Consider the following 20,144-nt stretch of genomic DNA (forward strand, 5'->3'; position numbering starts at 1 on the left):
CCGAGTGAGACACAGCCAGAGTGAGCACTTCCCGAGTGAGACACAGCCAGAGTGAGCACTTCCCGAGTGAGACACAGCCAGAGTGAGCACTTCCCGAGTGAGACACAGCCAGAGTGAGCACTTCCTGAGTGAGACTCAGCCAGAGTGAGTTTGCGTATTTTGGAATTTGGAGCACTCTAGAGCTTCAGTGCAGAGGGAGAGAGGTGCTCTTTTGTTTTGCTTTCTAACTTTTTAATCTTCAGAGAGTGGTCTTGCCCTGCTGCAGGAATAGAGACTACAACGCAGAGAGCTGATTGGTAAATAGCAGTATATTACTTTACTCAAATTTAAAGTTATATTACAGAAAGTTTTTAAAAGAAAATAACTTGAATAATTTTCCAATTGGTATAAATTTAACTAATTTTAACTAAAAGTATGACTGGGGAGCTCAGTCCCATGTTTTGCACAACCTGCAGCACGTGGGAACTCCTCGGCACTCCAGGCAGACTGGATGACCACATTTTCATTAAGGGTCACCAGTTTGACCAGCTTGAGAGCCGGGTTTTGGAATTTGAGCGTCGGCTGGCAGCACAGCAGTGCATTTGCGAGGTTGAGAGGTTTGTGGACCCACAGCTTAAGGACATGCAGCCAGAAAGGGAATGGGTGGCCACCAGTTATAAAAAAGGGGTCAGCAGGTAGTCAGGAAAGCCCCAGAGTGCATATCACTCAGGAGCAGTTTTTCGGTGTTTGAAAAAGGTGAGAGTGGCGGTTCCTCTGGGGAATGCAGCCAGAGCCAGGTTCCTGGCACAAGGAAGGAGCAATAAGAGTGAAAGAATAATCATGGTAGGAGACTCGATAGTGAGGGGTACAGATAGGTATTTCTGCAGCCACAGACCTGACTAGAGGATGGTGTGATGCCTCCCGGGAGCCAGGGTCAAGGATGTCACTGAACGGCTGCAGGGCAATCTGAAGAAGGAGGGTGAACAATCAGAGGTCATGGTTCACATTGGTACCAATGATATACGTAAAAAGAAGGATGAGGTCCTGCAGCAAAAATTCAGTGAGCTAGATAGAAGACTGAAAAGCAGTACCTCAAAGGTTGTAATCTCTGGATTACTCTCAATGTCACATGCTAGTGAGTATAGGAATAGAAAGACAGAGCAGATGAATGTGTAGCTCAGGAGATGTTGCAGGAGGGAGGACTTTAGCTTCCTGGATCACTGGGTCAGTTTCTGGGGAAGGTGGGGCCTGGACATGTCAGATGGGTTGCATCTGAGCTGGAATGGGACCAACATCCTTGCAGGGAGGTTTGCAAGTGCTGTTGAGGGGGTTGGGGGGGGAGGGGAGGTGGGTTAACTAATTTGATCGGGGGGGTGGGTCACAGTGTGGAGGTACAGTGGGAGGTGCGGCACGCCAAATATACAAAAAAAACCTCGGAAGGCAGTGCAAAGACAGACAAGTTATAGCACATGCTGGGTGGCATTTATTTTAACGTAAGGAGTCTTGCAGGTAAGGCAGATGAATTGAGGGTTTTTATTAACACATAGGAGTGTGATATTATTGCTATCACAGAGCCATGGTAGAGACACGGGCAAAACTGGCAGCTTAATAGTCCGGGGTATAGAATCTTCAGACGAGACGGGGGGGGTTGTAAAAGAGGAGGTGGCATTGCACTATTGATCAGGGAGTCAATTACTGCAGTGAGGGTGGATTATATCTTGGCAAGCTCCTCAATTGAGGCCATATGGATGGAACTTAAGATAAAAAAGGGGACAATCATGTTACAGGAAGTATGCTTTAGGCCCCCTAACAGTCAGGGAAAGATAGCAGAGCAGATATGTAGGCAAATCTCAGAGAAGTGTAAAATAATAGAGTAATAATAATATGGGATTTCAACTTCCCCAATATTAATCGTGATAAGCAAAGTGTTAAAGGCTGAGAAAGGGTGGAATTCTTAAAGTGCATCCAGGAGAGCACTTTGAGCCAGCACGGAGAAAGTTCTACAAGAGAGGCGGCAGTACCTGACTTAATTTAATTTAGCCAGACATGTCAGTAGCGGAGCATTTCAGTGATAGTGACTATAATTCGGTAAGATTTAAGGTAGTTATGGAAGAGGACAAAGGTGGACCAGAAATAAGGGCCGGGATTCTCCGACCCTGCGCCGGTTTGGAGAATCCCTAGGAGGAGGCGCGAATCCCGTCCCGCCGCCGTTTTTCACCGTTATTCTCCGGCGCCGTTTTTCGGGTGCCAGCAGGATTCCCGCTGCGCCGGTTGGGGGCCGTTGACAGCAGCCCCCCGGCGATTCAACGGGCATCGATGGGCTGAGTGGCCGACGGGTTTTGCCCAGTCCTGCCGGTGTGGATTGCTCACCCCACACTCGGCGGGACCTGGAAGGTAAGTGTGTGGGGGCTGTCCTTGGGGGTGGGGGGGGGTGGGGCGCGATGGGATCCGACCCGGAGGGGGGGGGGGGGTCACGGTGGCCTGGCCCACAATCGGGGCCTACCGACCGGCAGGTGGGCTGGTTCCGTGGGGGCCTATCTTACTCCGCGCTGGGCCCCTGTTCGGCTCCGCCATATTGCCCAGGGGCTGGCGCGGAAAAGTGAACACCCACGCATGCGCGGAAATATGCCAGCCATTCCACGCGGCTGGAGCTGCGGGAGCCACTCCGGTGCTAACCTAGCCCCATAGAAAGGTTAGAATTCCTCACTTTTGGGGACCGGACACCGGTGTGGTTGGCGCCAGTTTTCACGCCGGCGCAGGGACATAGCCCCATTATTGGAGAATCCCGCACAAGGTTTGCTCCGCCGGGCCGGAGAATCAGCTGGGGGCCTCGCGAATCGCGCTACGCTGCCCCAACGCCGGGGCGCCATTCTCCCGCCCGTGAAAAAACAGACGGGCGCGCATGCGCCGGCCCGCACGGAGAATCGCTGCAAACGGCCGTAGCGGCGATCCTCCGGCAGCGCCGCGATTCTCCGGCCTGGATTGGCTGACTGTCCGTCCGAAAAAGTCCGAGTCCCGCCGGCGCCTTTCTAACATGCATTGGGCTGGCGGGACCTCGGGGTTGAAGGGTCCGGGGGTGGCCTGTGGGGTGGGGGGGGGGTGGGGGGGGGGGAAGAGGGGGTGGTCCAACCCCAGGCAGGGCCTCCGTAGTGGCCTTGTCTGCGATCGGGGCCCAACGATCGGTGGGCCGGCCTCTCTGTCGGGGGCCTCCTTTCCTCCACGCCGGCTCCTGGATCCCTGCGCCATTTGGCGTCGGGGCCGGCGCGGGGAAGAAGGCCACTGCGCATGCACTAGTTGGCACTGGCCCAACTGCGCTTGCACGGATCCCGCGGCGCTGGGTCGACGCCGGGACCATGCTGGCCCCCCAGGACCCTAGAATCGGGTCTCGGAACCGGCGCCGGTGCCGGAGTAAAGTACTCTCGTTTTGGCGCAGGTGCCGGCACTCTGGCGCCGGACCAGAGAATCGGGGTCCTGAATTGGGGTTGGCTGATTTTAGTAGGCTAAGACAGATTTTAACAAAGTGGACTGGGAGCAGCTACTTGTAGGAACATCCACATCGATGCAGTGGGGGTCATTCAAAAAGAAAATAGAGAGAGCACAATGCCAGCATGTTCCCATAAAATTAAAAGGTGCGATCAACAAGTCCAGAGAACCCTAAATGTCAAAGGTTATACAGAATTGGATAAGGGAAAAAAAGGGAAGTTTATGGATGATTCAGAGAGCCCAAAGCAATCCATGCCTAGAGGAGTGTAGAAAGTGCAGGAGGGGTACTTATGAACAAAATCAGGAGAACAAAGAGGGGGCATGAAAAAACACTCATTAGCAAAAAAAGGAAAGTCCTAAAGTGTTTTATTAAGCACAAGAGGGTAACCAGGGAAAGAGTGGGCCCATTAGGGACTAAAGAGGCAACCTGGGTGTGAAGCTGATAGATGTAGGTGAGGTAATTAGCATCTGTGTTTACTATGGAGAAGAACAATGTAGGTAAGGAAAGCAGGGAGGTGGACAGTGATATAATTGAACAGATTAACATTAAGTAGAAGGGAGTCTTAACGGTTTTAGCAGGCTTAAAAGTGGATAAACCCCCAGGCCCAGATGGGATATATCCCAGGCTATTGTGGAAGGCAAGAGAGGTGTTTACAGGGGCTCTCACATTAATTTTAAAATCCTCCCTGGCCACAGGTGAGGTACCAGAGGACTGGAGGATCGCTAATGTGGTACCATTATTCAAGAAAGGGTGGCATGGAAAAAATGTGTAATTACAGGCCAGCGAGTCTAACAACAGTGGTAGGGAAATTACTGGAAAAAATTCTGAAGGACAGAATGATTCTGCACTTGGAGAGGCACGGATTAATCAAGGATAGTCAGTATGGCTTTGTCAGGTGTAGATCATGCCTAACAAATTTGATTGAATTTTTCAAGGAGGTGTCGAGGTGTGTTGATGAGGGGACTGATGTTGAATAATTATTATGGAATAATTATTTCTACATGAAATAATATGAGGAATTTATTTTCTCAGCGGGTTGTGAGTCTTTGGAACTCCTAGTGTATATTTAAGGCTGAGATAGTAAGGGAATCAAGGGTTACAGGAAGAGGGCAGGAAAATGGATGTGAGGAACATCGGATCAGCCATTGAATGGCGGAGGAGGCCCGAGGCGCCAAATGGCCTACTCCTGTTCCTTATGATCGTATGATGTGGAGATGCCGCGTTGGACTGGGGTGGGCACAGTAAGAAGTCTGACAACACCAGGTTAAAGTCCAGCAGATTTATTTGAATCACTAGCTTTCAGAGCACTGCTCATCACCTGAGGAAGGAACAGTGCTCCGAAAGCTAGTGATTCGAAACAAACCTGTTGGATTTTAACCTGGTGTTGTCAGACTTCTTATTATGGTCTTATAAAAGGTGCCTAAGAAGGTATAAGGGACGTGTGCCTTTATTAGCCGAGGCATAGAGTGTAAGAGCAGGGAGGTTATGATGGGGCTGTCGACGAATATAATAATATAAGAACATAAGAACTAGGAGTAGGAGTAGGCCATCTGGCCCCTTGAGCCTGCTCTGTCATTCAATGAGATCATGGCTGATCTTTTGTGGATTCAGCTCCACTTTCCGGCCCAAACACCATAACCCTTAATCCCTTTATTCTTCAAAAAACAATCTATCTTTATCTTTAAAACATTGAATGAAGGAGCCTCAACTGCTTCACTGGGCAAGGAATTCCATAGATTCACAACCCTTTGGGTGAAGAAGTTCCTCCTAAACTCAGACCTAAATCTACTTCCACTTATTTTGAGGCTATGCCCCTAGTTCTGCTTTTACCCGCCACTGGAAACAACCTGCCCGCATCTATCCTATCTATTTCCTTCATAATTTTATATGTTTCAATAAGATCCCCCCTCATCCTTCTAAATTCCAACGAGTACAGTCCCAGTCTACTCAACCTCTCCTCGTAATCCAACCCCTTCAGCTCTGGGATTAACCTAGTGAATCTCCTCTGCACACCCTCCAACGCCAGTACGTCCGTTCCCAGGTAAGGAGACCAAAACTGAACGCAATACTCCAGGTGTGGCCTCACTAACATCTTATACAATTGCAGCATAACCTCCCTAGTCTTAAACTACATCCCTCTAGCAATGAAGGACAAAATTCCATTTGCCTTTTTAATCACCTGTTGCACCTGTAAACCAACTTTTTGCGATACATGCACTAGCACACCCAGTTCTCTCTGCACAGCAGCAGGTTTCAATATTTTATCATTTAATTAATGATCCCTTTTGCTGTTATTCCTACCAAAATGGGTAACCTCACATTTGTCAACATTGTATTCCATCTGCCAGACCCTAGCCCATTCACTTAACCTATCCAAATCCCTCTGCAGAATTCCGGTATCCTCTGCATTTTTTGCTTTACCACTCATCATAGTGTCATCTGCAAACTTGGACACATTGCCCTTGGACCCCAACTCCAAATCATCTATGTAAATTGTGAACAATTGTGGGCCCAACACTGATCCCTGAGGGACACCACTAGCTACTGATTGCCAACCAGAGAAACACCCATTAATCCCCGCTCTTTGCTTTCTATTAATTAACCAATCCTCTATCCATGCTACTACTTTACCCTTAATGCCATGCATCTTTATCTTATGCAGCAACCTTTTGTGTGGCACCTTGTCAAAGGCTTTCTGGAAATCCAGATACACCCCATCCATTGGCTCCCTGTTATCTACCGCTCTGGTAATGTCCTCAAAGAATTTCACTAAATTAGTTAGGCACGACCTGCCCTTTATGAGCCCATGCTGCGTCTGCCCAATGGGACAATTTCCATCCAGATGCCTCTTCGCTATTTCTTCCTTGATGATAGATTCCAGCATCTTCCCTACTACCGAAGTTAAGCTCACTGGCCTATAATTACCAACTTTCTGCCTAACTCCTTTTTTAAACAGTGGTGTCACGTTTGCTAATTTCCAATCCGCCGGGACCACCCCAGAGTCCAGTGAATTTTGAATTTGCAATTTCCCTAGCCATCTCTTTTAGCATTCCATCAAGGCCAGAAGACTTGTCTACCTTTCGCCCCATTAGCTTGCTCATCACTACCTCCTTAGTGATAACAATCATCTCATGGTCCTCACCTGTCATAGCCTCATTTCTATCAGTCACTGGCATGTTATTTGTGTCTTCCACTGTGAAGACCGACCCAAAAAACCTGTTCAGTTCCTCAGCCATTTCGTCTCCCATTATTAAATCTCCATTCTCATCCTCCAAAGGACCAATATTTACCTAAGCCACTCTTTTTTGTTTTATATATTTGTAGAACCTTTTACTATCTGTTTTTATATTCTGAGCAAGTTTACTCTCATAATCTATCTTACTCTTCTTTATAGCTTTTTTAGTAGCTTTCTGTTGCCCCCTAAAGCTTTCCCAGTCCTCTAGTCTCCCACTGATCTTTGCTACTTTGTATGTTTTTTCCTTCAATTTGATACTCTCCCTTATTTCCTGAGATATCCACGGTCGATTTTCCCTCTTTCTACCGTCCTCCCTTTTTGTTGGTACAAACCTTTGCTGAGCACTGTGAAAAATTGCTTGGAAGGTTCTCCACTGTTCCTCAACTGTTTCACCATAAAGTCTTTGCTCCCAGTCTACCTTAGCTAGCTTTTTTCTCATCCCATTGTAATCTCCTTTGTTTAAGCACAAAACACTAGTGTTTGATTTTACCTTCTCATCCTCCAACTGTATTTTAAATTCCACCATATTATGATCGCTGCTTCCGAGAGGATCCCTAACTATGAGATCATTAATCAATCCTGTCTCATTACACAGGACCAGATCTAGGTCCGCTTGTTCCCTTGTAGGTTCCATTACATATTGTTCTCGGAAACTATCGTGGATACATTCTATAAACTCCTCCTCAAGGCTGCCTGGACCGACCTGGTTAAACCAACCGACATGTAGATTAAAATCCCCCATGATAACTGCTGTACCATTTCTACATTCAGTTATTTCTTTGTTTATTGCCTGCCCCACCATAATGTTACTATTTGGTGGCCTATGGACTACTCCTATCAGTGACTTTTTTGCCTTACTATTCCTGATTTCACCCAAATGGATTCAACCTTATCCTCCATAACACCGATGTCATCCCTTACTATTGCCCGGATGTCATCCTTAAATAACAGAGCTACACCACCTCCCTTACCATCACTCTGTCCTTCCGAATAGTTTGATACCCTCGGATATTTAACTCCCAGTCATGACCATCCTTTAACCATGTTTCATTAATGGCCACTAAATCATAGTCATTCACGATGATTTGCGCCATCAACTCATTTACCTTATTCCAAATACTATGAGCATTCAGATAAGGTACACTTATGTTGGCTTTTATACTTCTGTTTTGAATCTTAACGCCTCAATCAGTAACCTCTCCTAAGTTATATTTCCTCTTAACTTTTCTCCTAATTTTCCTAGTCGTTGAACCCATATCTTCATGTAACAAACTGCCGCGTTGCTTATCATTTATGTTTTTACTTCCTGTTTTATTCCTTTTTCGTTTCCTGGGCCAATTCACTGAGCTCCCCTCAGTCACTGTACCTTGCACTGTCGCCCTTTTTGATTTTTGACTATGGCTTCTCTGCCTTACACTTTCCCCCTTACTGCCTTTTGTTTCTGTCCCTGTTTTACTACATTCTGACTTCCTGCATTGGTTCCCATCCCCCTGTCACATTAGTTTAATCCTTGCTAGGCCACAGCTAGAGTACTGTGTGCAGTTCTGGTCCCCACATGTAGGAATGAAGTGATTGAACAAGAGAGGATGCAGAGGAGATTCACCAAAGTGTTGCCTGGACTGGAGCGTTTCAGCTAGGAAGAGAGGATGGTTAGACTGGGATTTTTCATTAGAGCAGAGAAGGCTGAGGGGGGACCTCATTGAGCTGTACAGAATTAGGAGCGATGTTGACAGGTAGATAGGAAGAAACGGTTCTCTTTACTAGAGGGGTCAATAATTAGGGGGCATAGATTTAAGTGTGGAGCAGGAGATTTAGAAGTGATTTGAGGAAATGCTTTTTCACCCAGAGGTTTGAATCTGGAACTCACTGCCTGAAAGGTTTGTAGAGATGGGAACCCTCATAACATTTAAAAAGCGTTTACATGAGCACCTGAAACACCATAGCATACAAGGTTACAGGCCAAGTGCTGGAAAATGGGATTAAAATAGATAGGTGTTCAATGGCCAGCACAGACATGATGGGCTGAAGGACATCTTTCTGTGCTGTAAAATTCTATGACTCTATGAGATAGACCATAATAAATAGGAGTCATTCGGCCCATCGAGTCTTCTCCGCCATTCGATCATGGCTGATATTTTTCTCGTCGCCATTTTCCTGCCTTCTCCACATAACTCCTGATTCCCTTCTTAATAAAGGACCTATTTATCTCTGTCTTAAAGACGCTCAGTGACTTGGCCTTCTCAGACTTCTGTGGCAATGAATTCCACAGATTCGCCACCCTCCGGCTGAAGAAATTCCTCCTCATCTCGGTTTTAAAGGATCATCCCTTCAGTCTGAGGCTCTGCCCTCGAGTCCTGGAATCTCTTACTCGTGGAAACATCTTCTCTGTGTTCACTCTATCTAGGGCTCTCAGTATTCTTTAAATTTCAATGAGATCCCCGCTCATCCTTTCAAACTCCATTGAGTACAGACCCAGAGTCCTCAACCTCTCTTCGTGTGGCAAGCCTTTCATTCACAGGATCATTCTTGTGAATCTCCTCTGACCCCCTCCAAGGCCAGCACATTTTTCCTTAGACGTGGGAACCAGAACTGCTCATGATATTCCAAATGGGGTCTGAGCAGAGCATTATACAGTCTCAGCAGTACATTCCTGCTCTTGTATTCTAGCCCTCTCAAAATGAATGCTAACATTCCATTTGCCTTCCTAACTACTAACTGAACCTGCGCGTTAACCTTAAGAGAATCCTGAACTAGGGCTCCCAAGTCCCTTTGCGCTCCTGATTTCTGAAGCCTTTCCCCATTTCGAAAATAGTCTATGCCTCTATTCTTCCTACCAAAGTGCATAACCTCACACTTTTCCACAGTGTATTCCATCTGCCACTTCTTTGCCCACTTTCCTAGCCTCTCCAATTCCTTCGGCAGCCTCCTTGCTTCTTCAACACAACCAGTCCCTCTACATATCTTTGTATCATCTGAAAACTTGGCAACAATGCCCTCAGTTCCTTCTTCCAGATCATTTATGTATCTTGAATAGCTGTGGTCCCAACACTGACCCCTGTGGAACTCCACTAGTCACCCACTGCCACCCTGAAAAAGACCCCTTTCGATCCACTCCATGCCTTTTGCCTGTCAGCCAATCCTCTATCCATGCCAGTACCTTGCCCCTAACACTGTAACTTCCTTGTTACCTCCTCAAAGAATTCTAACAAATTTGTCAGGTATGACCTCCCCTTGATGAAGCCGTGCTGACTCAGCCCTATTTTACCATGCATTACCAAGTACTCTGCGATTTCATCCTTAATAATGGAGTCTAAAATCTTACCAGGGACCGAAGTCAGATGCATGGAAACACCACCACCTTCAAATTCCCCTCCAAGTCATGCTGACTAGGAACGATATCACCGTTCCTTCATTGTCATTGGTCCAAAATCCTGGAACTCCCTTCACACTACATGGACTGCACCGGTTCCAGATTATGGTTCACTCCCACCTTCTCAAGAGCAATTCGGGATGGGCCACAAATTATGGCCTGGTCAGATTCACCCACATCCTGTTAAAAAAGAAAAAAAAACTTCCCCTACACCATTGCAGTGGTTCAAGAGGATGTTTCATCACTACCTTCTCAAGGGCAATTAGGGATGGTCAATAAATGTTGGCCTAGCCAGCAATACTCACATGAATAAAATAAATGAATACAAAGAGTAATAGCAATAAAGATTGTGTAGTATTTGATTCATGGAAAGTTTTATTGCAAAACCACAGGTTATAAATACTTCTGGTAATACACACAATCATTTCCTCTAGGATATTGATCTACTGGGAATGATTCACATTGATTGGACTAGATTTCTCTGTAAAAAAATCCCATAAAAAGTATTAGTGCATATTAGATAACTATTGCATCATTTTTGTTGATTGCTAATTTATAGACATTTAAACTAGTGATTTTTTAATGAATATTGCAAAAATCCTATAATTGACTTTGTCATAGAAAATTTTCATTTATTTGCAAAGGTACAGTTGCACTAAAGTTCTTGTAAACTTTCCCAACAAGGAGCTCATTATAAATGTTGAAACTCGGTGTTGTCTGATGTGAAAATGCTCTGGTTATTGCAGTGCTCACATAACTTCACCTCTAAATGCCCAACAAAACTACTTTATTTCTTTCTGCTAATATATTCAGTTTTCGTGGAGATACATGGCTGAATCCCTATTTGCAAAACCGGTATAAATCTTTCCGTAAGAAAATAAAATTATTATTTGAACATCATGGAGAAAGATGTCAATGCCGGAAAATGTACTTTTAAAAAACTTTTGTTACATTATCAGGAACTCCAGATTAGGTTTGAGATAGGTTAGATTTAGGTTAAGATTTCTTATGTATGCCTCATCGATGTGTCTCATCCCTTACCCCAAGAGACCAAGCACACACACACTTAGCTGCTACATAATTCCATCTCTTATACAATCCATCTTTGTGACCTATTTGAGCGTAACTAATTTAATTGCAATTAGTATAAAATCAAAAGCATTTTGTGTTGTAAGCTCACAACCACTTTGAGCTGAATCAGAACTGTCATAATTAATTTCAATTAGAATTTCAACGTCTGCCAAGGAAAATAAAACTTACAATGCATCAGTCTTGAATGGATACCAGATATGAAAGAATTATGTTCCAATCTATCAGAACTGCCATTTCCCCATCTTGTAAAAAATTACTTTAAAAGATCGGAACCGATCACTAAGATTGAAGTCATGGAAAGGTCAAACCAATGCAAGGAAAAAGAGTTAGCTTGCATACTTTGCAGTTCTGTTCATCCAAGTGTGTTATAACTAACTGGAGGGAAAAACATCTTATCTATCTATATATAACATATTAAAAAATTTACATCAAAGTGTACTTGAAGTATTATTTTTTCCATTTTGAATTTCTGGGTCGACATGTAAAATCAAGTTGAAGAGCCGCAATTACACCCTCCCTCCAATGGAGGCAATGCCATTTGATAAAGGAGGCTATAATTACCATATAACAAGTTTAGATAGGCTGTTTCCATTACAACGAGGAACATGATACAATGGGAATATATAAAGACTGGAATATATGGTTGTAGAATTGGGACTTTTTAAACACCTACTCCCTGCCAATTATCCCTCGGCCTCTAACCTTATCTTACCTGAAGATTGCACTTGAAGTTGACTTACCATCTGCCATGCCATAGCTAGGAGATCAACCAATATAATGTTTAAAATATTACATTTGCATGTACTTTCCAAGTCAGCTTTTTCATTATAAATTCCCATATCCACATTTATAATGGAAATTGCCCATGTAATCTTGTCATATTGTATTTGCATTCTTGTGGTACTGTAGCACCTGAGCTTGTATCTCCCAGCTCTTTGACCTGTATTGTAGAGACAGTCCTATGAGCCAAGCATCTCTACTTCTCTGCTTCACAAACCACTGTATATATTGCTCTTCAACTACAGATAATAATTTACTTTTGTGCACCCTTGTCTCAGTGTTCCTTGTACTATAGAAGGCTGCTTTGCCTTGACTGGCTCTGTGCAATGCAAGGACGATTTACTAGTATACATAATAAATAATTGAGTGGAAGGTACCTCAGAGTCATCTATATTTAGTTTGCTATACTCAAAATATATGTGTAACATGATTATTTTCCAATATTGTCATAGATTAAAGGTGTGTTATTCATCTCCCCATGTCAGAATTTATGTTAGTGTTCATCAAGACATTTCACACCATCACATAAGCAACTCCACATGCTTTATGTTGGCCCTGTTTTTAAATGTGTACATGTGGAGTGAAAAGTGTATATGTGTATCTGGAGTGGAAGATATGAGTGTAGAATGGAAGGTATGTGTGTGGGTGTGTGTGCCTGTATATGTTTGGAATGGAAGGCATGTGTGTGGCTGTATATGCCTGTATGTGAGTGGACTGGAAAGTATGTGTGTGGGTGTGTTTGTGTGTAGAGTGGAAGGTATGCCCGTGTATGTGTAGACTGGAAGGTGTATGTGCCTGTGTATGTGTTTCGACTGGAAGGTCTGTGAGTGTGTGTGGAGACTGAAAGGTCTGTGTGTATGTGTGTGTGTTTGTAGACTGGAAGGTGTGTGTGCGTGTAGTCTGGAAAGGCTGTGTGTGTGTGTAGACTGGAAGGTGTGTGAGTGTAGACTGGAAATTGTGTGTGCTTGTGTGTGTGTGTATAGACTAGCAGGTGTGTGTGTTTGTGCCTGTATGTAGAGTGGAAGGTGTGTGTGCGTGTTTGTGTAGACTGGACGGTCTGTGTTTGTGGTGTGTATGTGTGTGTGTGTAGACTGGAAGGTCTTTGTGTGAGTATAGATTGGAAAGTGTTTGTGTGTGTTTGTATAAAGTAGAAGGAGATTGCGTGTGTATATAATAGAAGATGTGTGTATATATATATATATATATGTATAGAGAGAGAGAGAGAGTGGAAGGTGTGTTTGTGTGGAGTGGAAGGTATCTGGGGACCAGAAGGTGTATGTGTACATAGAATGGAAGGTGTGTGTGTATGTGTAGAGTGGAATGTGTGTATTTTTGTGTAGAGTGGAAGATGTGTGTGTATATATAGAGTGCTGGGGTGTGTGTGTGTAGAGTGGAAAATGTGGTTGTGTATGTGTAGAGTGAATAGTGCATGTGTGTATGTGTAAAGTGGAAAGTGTGTGTGTTTGTGTAGAGTGGAAGGTGTATTGTGTAAAGTGGAAGATGTGTGTGTATATAGAGTGGAGTATGTGTATAGAGTGTAAAGTGTGTGTGTATAGAGTGGAAGGTGTGTGTGTGTATAGAGTGGAAGGTGTGTGTCAGTGTGGAGAGAAATCTGCGTGTCTGTATGTGTAGAGTGGAAGGGATGTGTGTGTGCAGAGTTGGCGGTGTGAATGTATACAGTAGGTGTTTGTAGACTGGAAGGTGTGTGTTTGTGTCTATGTGTGCATGTGTAGAGTGGAAAGTGTTTGTGTGCGTGTGTATAGAATGGAAGGTGTGTGTGTTTGTGTCATTGTGTAGAGTGGAAGTTGTGTGTTTTTATGTGTAGAGTGGAAGGTGCGTGTGGAGCGGAAGGTGTCTGCAGACTGGTGAGCATATAGAATGGAAGGTGTGCGTGTAGAATGGAAGGTCTGTGTGTGTGTGTATATATATATATATAGAGTGGAAGTTGTGAGTGTGTGTAGAGTGGAAGGTTTGTGTGTGTATGTTTAGAGTAGAAGATACGTGTGTAAAGTGGAAGATGTTTGTGTTTGTCTAGAGTGGAGGTGTGTGTGTCTGTATAGAGTGGAAGGTGTGTGTGTAGCGTGGAATGTGCGCGTATGTGTGAAGTGGAAGGTGTATGTGTGTGTATATAGAGTGAAGGTGTGTGTGTAGAGTGGATGGTGTACGTGTGGTGTGGAAGGTGTATGTGTTTGTAGAATGGAAGGTGTATGTGTAGAGTGGAAGGTGTATGTGTAGAGTGGAATGTGTGCGTGTAGAGTGGACGGTGTGTGTGCGTAGAGTGGAATGTGTGTGTGTAGAGTGGAAGGTGTGTGTGCGTGTAGAGTGGAATGTGTGCATGTAGAGTGGAATGTGTGCGTGTAGAGTGGAAAATGTGTGTGTAGAGTGGAAGGTGTGTGTAGAGTGGAATGTGTGCATGTAGAGTGGAATGTGTGTAGAGTGGAAGGTGTTTGTGTGTGCAGAGTGGGACGTTTATGTATGTGTGTTTACAGAGTGGAAGGAATGTGTGTATGTGTGAAATGGAAGGTGTGTGCGTGTGTAGAGTGGAAGGTGTGAATATGTGTCTGTGTTTATATAGGGTGAAATGTGTGTGTGTCTGTAGAGTGGAAGGTGTGAATGTGTGTTTACATAGAGTGGATTAAGTGTCTGTGTGTATGTGTGTGTGCGGAGTGGAAGGTGTAGAGTGGAATGTGTGCGTGTAGAGTGGAAGATGAGTGTATAGAGTGAAAGGTTTCTGCATATAAAATGGAAGGTGTGTATGTAGAGTGGAAGGCGTGTGTGTGTTGAGTGGACAGTGTGTTTAGATTGGATGGTGTGTGTGTAGAGTGGAAGGTGTATGTGTGTGTTGCGTGGAAGGTGTATGTCTAGAGTGGAATGTGTGTGTGTAGAGTGGATGGTGTGTGTGTATAGTGGATGGTATGTGTGTTTGAGTGTAGAGTGGAAGGTGTGTCTGTGTAGAGTGGAAGATGTATATATGTGTAGAGTGGAAGGTGTGTCTGCAGAGTGTATGGTGTGTATGTGTAGAGTGGAAGGTGTGTCTGCAGAGTGTATGGTGTGTATGTGTAGAGTGGAAGGTGTGTGTTTGTAGAGTGGAAGGTATATGTGTAGAATGGAATGTGATTGTGTAGCGTGGAAGGTGTGTGTAGAGTGGAAGGTGTGTTCGTAGAGTGGAAGGTGTATGTGTGTAGAGTGGAAGGTATGTGTTTGTAAGTGTGTCCTGAATATTCGACTGGTATTGGGGGCAAATGCATGGCACATGCATGGTTGCTAAAAAAATAGCCTAGAAAATGAAAATAAATGCAATACGTACCATATGGAGAAATTATCTGTGGTAAATTATGACAACAGCATGCCATTTATATAGTGCATTTAATGTAATGAAACATCCCACTCTGCTTCACAAGAATGCTATTTGGCAAAATTTGATACCAAGCTACACAAGGCAATATTAGTGAAGCTGGGCAAATGCTTGGTCAAAGAGGCTGTTTTTATGGGATGCCTAAAAGCGGGAAAGATTTTGAGGTGGAGAGGAAGAAAAGATTTTTGGCCGACATCTTAGAATCTAGTCATTTTGACAACTATGGTGTAGAATGAAGTATACTCATGAGTTCTTATAATCAATGCCATATTAAAGGAATACTTAGAGGAGCGAATGTCTGGCAAGATACGGGCAAATATTTCTTGCCTGTAAACACAATATACGTAGATATGCATACTTTAATATTCTCAGTGGTTAGTGCAAGATTTCCTGTTCTTATTCGCTGGGCAAAAGAGGATTCTTTACTTCAGGTATTTGGGGAATAATGTAAATGACTGGCTTTTTAGTTATGATGCAGCGATTAACTTCTGCACCAGCCATCAGAGAGCTAACCCCCTCAATGGTATTAATCATTGGTTGGAGCTGAAATGATGACAAACCAAAAAAAAAGCCTATTTTGTTTTTGGAAAAGACATACATTAATGCTTCCAAGAATGGGTGCGTTCAATTATATCTCACTGTTTCATGAATGGAAATCATTTTCCAAAGCTTGGTTATAATCCAATGAAGCCTTCCAGATTATTGAGACAACAATTATTGGGTTGTACGGTGGCACAGTGGTTAGCACTGCTGCCTCACAGATCCAGAGACCCAGGTTCAATTCTGGCCTCAGGTGCCTGTGTGGAGTTTGCACATTCTCCCCGTGTCTGCATGGATTTCCTCCGGGTGCTCTGGTTTCCTCCCACAGTCCAAAGATGTGCAGGTTAGGTGGACTGGCTACGCTAAGTTGCCCCTTAATGTCCAAAACGTTAGGTGGGTTTACTGGGTTACAGAGATAGGGTGGAGGCGTGGGCTTGGGTGGGGTGCTCTTTCTAAGGGCCGGTGCAGACTCGATGGGCTGAATGGCCTCCTTCTGCACTGTAAATTCTATGATTCAATGTTTGCATTAGTTTGTCCACATTCTAAGGGAGACAAGACTGCAATGAAGTGCTTTTATTTTCGGTTTATTTCGAAAACAGATTGCTATATAGAACAGACTGAGGAGCTCATAAGGTCAGTTGCACCAACAATTCCCTGTGTGATATGTAATTGTGAAGGAAACCAGAAACCTGGCAAGAGTTTTTTTTTTTAAAAGCACCTTCCAATGAGACGCCTCCAAATTATATTCCCGCCCGATTTCTTCCCCGACCCCTCGCTCAGTCGTGACGTTAAAGTGCAGGAACTATCACTGCACAACTACACTGTGGCATTGTCTGGTGCCAGGAGTTTATTTTGGAGCAAGATCCGCTGGCAAGGCACATCCAGTATCAGTGAAGCATGTGCAACAAGCTGGGCAGGGAAAGCCCCCACAGCTCAGTCACTGTGACCTATGTTTTTTCATGTATGGAACGGTCTGTCTGGACTGTGCCCAGAACAGTACTTTCCACTGTACCCCGGTACACGTGACAATAAACCCAAACCTGGAAGTGACCCCTGGATGTTAACTCGGGCTGAAGCTCAATTCCCTGGGGCGGGTCTGAGCGCCACAATCGGCTCACCCACTTCTATGGGAACTGGAGCGAAGGACATCCCTTCAAAACGCCTGCTCGAACCCCGGGGAAAGAGGCAATGGGAGGAGAGGCCGATCAACGTGTCCAACTGCAACACGGCAAAAAAAAAAATCCCAAATCTCGCTCCACCCTGAAAAACAATCGAGCGAAAATTGGGCTAATAGTCTAACCCTGTGACCTGTGTGTTGTTTTCCTCTGCTGGCGCCTGGGGGCTGTCAGACATCACTTTAAATGTCCAACACAATCACTAGCCGCCGGTGAAGTCAATTTACAGGGTTCCTTTCAAATAGCTGTGCAGCGCGAATCTTATTAGCGAGGGTTAAATAACTTCCCAAAGGCACACTCATATTGATCGGAGGGGGAGAGAAGAGATTAAACAAGAGAGCGAACCGTATCTAGCGGAGGAAGGAAACTGCATCCCCACGTGGGAATGCAGGCGATTTCTTTGTTGGAATGGGGTGCAGATTAATAACAAAGCTTTTAAAAGAAATGCACGTTGTGTTGGAAAGGCATTTTCCGATTAGGTTAACATGTCCTTGTACAGAACAGGTGAAGGACATGTTATTTCCCTTATGTAACTGCAGGCTGGCGGGTCCCAGCCGCTCACAGGTAATGCACTGTACTTCACTGCAGTTTGATTTAAGGCTTAGGATTGAGAGGTAGGGGTGAAGGTTACCTGATGGGGATCCTGACTCGGAGGTATCGATCTATCGCGATGGCCAGCAGCGCAAGGATAGAGCTTTGAGTTAGGACCAGCACGGTGCAGGAGAAGAGCAGGCAGCTGTAGAAGTGGGTCTGGAGGCCGATGCTGATGGTGATGGCCAAGGGGATGACCAGGGACCCCACGGCGATGTCGGCCAGCGCCAGTGAGACGATGAAACAGAAGGTGGTGTCCCTGAGAGCTCGGTTGATCTTGACCGCCCAGCACACCAGCACATTGCCCAGGACAGAGGCCAACGCGATCACCACCTCAATCCCGATGTAGATGGCCAGAGAGGGGGAGATGGTCCCAGCTTCATCCTCCCGAGGAGCCGTCATCCTGAATCCGCCCCAGTCCAGAGCTCTCTGAACAGCTCCCGACCGATTGTCACTGGGAGAGTGCCTCCTGCTGCCCCTGTCAACGCTCAGTCCCCTTTGGGAGCGCTCCGCAGTCACAAGCCCGTCTCCCGTCCGCTTGCCCGCATCCGTCGGCTCGCCCCCTTCACCGCCTGTGCTTCAAGGCAATGGGACTGGCACCTGGCACTGTGAAGCGGGTCCTGTTCACTGGCCACTGCCCAGCTTCACACTGACAACATCTCAGGGAGTCTCTCGCCCATCTCTCAGCAGCAGCGGCGGCGGCAGCAGCTCTTTCATTTTGTTTATGGCGCGTTTGCAATTCAAATGTCATCGGGGGGTGGGGGGGGGGGGGGGGGGGGAGAGTTTCCTTCTCACCGAAACTGAAAATGCTGGAAATGTTCAGCAGCCCTTGGCAGCATGTCTGGAATGAAAAAGAGTTAACGCTTCAGGTTGATTGACCTTTCGACAGAACTGTGTCCTTCTCAGTGTGAGCAGTTTAGCTGAAGCCCTTGGCTGTCCCCTCTGTCGCTGTTCATCTCTCTCTCTCTGAGAGTGTGCCTGCGTGTGTTTGGTTTCAATGTGATTTGTGAATGTGTGTTTGGTTTGAGTATGTGTGCGGATTGTGAATCGGTGTGTGGTTTGTGAATGCGTCAAACGGTTTGTGAATGTCTGTGAGTTGTGTGTGTGGTGGGAGGGTGTGTATGGTTTGTGAAGGTGTGTGATTTGAGTGTGTTTGGTTTGCAATGATATTTGATTGCGTGTTTGGTTAGTCGTTGTGGGTTTGTGAGCCTCCGTGGTCTGAGTGCGTTTGCTTGTCTATGTGGGATAAGTATGCGTGGTTTGGTTGTGTGTGTGCGAATTGGTTAGTTTCTGTATCTGGTTCGTGACTGTGTGTGAATTGGTTTGTCAGTGTGTGTGGATTATGATTGCCTGTGTGGTTTGTGAATGTGTGAATTTGTTTGTGTGTCTCTGACTAGATCTGTGTGTGGCTGCAGTTGTGACTGTGTGAGAGTTGGGTTTATTATTGCCTCTGGTTTGTGTGTGCCGGGATTGGTTTTGTGTGTGTTTATAGTTTGTGACTGTGTGAGTTGGGTTGTATGTGCCTATGGTTTATGCATGCCTGTGTGGTTTGTGTGTGTGTGACACGGTGGCAAAATGGTTAGCACTGGTGGGATTATGGATATAGGGCAGGGGAGTGCACCGAGGAAGGGTGCTCTTTCAGAAGGTTGGTGCAGACTCGATGAGCCGAATGGTCTCCTTCTGCACTGTAGGGATTCTATGAACATGTATGGTTTGTGAATGTCTAATTTGAGAGTGTCTGGTTTGTGAAAGTGTGTTTGGCTTGTGGGTATGGACATATCGGAGTGTGCTTGCATGGTAATTTAAAGCAGCAATACTCGCCATTTAATCCCAGCCAGGTGCGTGCAGTCCGGTCAGGGCTCTGGAAGGTTAAAGGAGTGCTTGGCACTTGCCCAGTTCCAACTCCCTGTGGTACTGATTAGACTTCAGTGGAGTAGATACAATCTGCAGCCGAGAACAAACCTGTAACTGTGCTGGAAGCATTCATTTGTCTGAACGATAGGAAATACAAATCACGGAAAAAAAAGGTTGTGTTTAACTGGAATTTGGTTTATGTATTTACATACTTTGAACAGTGTGTGGGCAGGTAAAATTACATCGACTGTCGAAACTTACTATTTGGAGACAAGTTAATTTTAAACGTAACCTTTTCTGTCTCTCTTCTATTTAATTATAGACAAAATGAAACACTTTACAGAACGCAATGATATATTTGAAAAGTTGATAATTCTGATTCAATGGATAATAGCTTGGAAGAGACACAATATAGGTTAGCCCCAGCTCCTGTTTCTCACAATAACCGGGATAAGCAGTCCCTGTGTTGTAATTGTTTTGCAAAATAAAGCCAAATGCGCGAATCTGTTTTAAGACGTAAATGTCAGCACTTTCCTCTAAAAAGTTAGAAAAAAGTAAAGGAGCCACGTGGTGCAATAAATGAGAGTAACCAGGATCGATGTCTATTCGCTGCCTGACTTCAATGTAAAGGAGATGTTAACGAGCATGAAGCGGCAGAGAGCAGACACAAAGTCCCCACAAATGAGCAA

The 20,144-nt window shown here is 45.1% G+C and overlaps 1 protein-coding gene across 1 annotated transcript in view; it reads right to left on the reverse strand.

Annotated features, from left to right (window-relative positions):
- The window catches only part of LOC140393877 (adenosine receptor A1-like), a 194,671-nt gene extending 175,909 nt beyond the window's left edge, over positions 1-18,762 (reverse strand). Inside the window, exon 1 of the mRNA XM_072480445.1 lies at positions 17,642-18,762. Coding sequence (XP_072336546.1) covers positions 17,642-18,003 — 362 coding nt within the window. The 5' untranslated portion in view covers positions 18,004-18,762. The remainder of the gene's footprint in view (positions 1-17,641) is intronic.
- Positions 18,763-20,144: the final 1,382 nt, after the last annotated feature.

The sequence above is a fragment of the Scyliorhinus torazame genome, chromosome 17, assembly GCF_047496885.1.
Source record: "Scyliorhinus torazame isolate Kashiwa2021f chromosome 17, sScyTor2.1, whole genome shotgun sequence".
Lineage (NCBI taxonomy): Eukaryota > Metazoa > Chordata > Chondrichthyes > Carcharhiniformes > Scyliorhinidae > Scyliorhinus > Scyliorhinus torazame.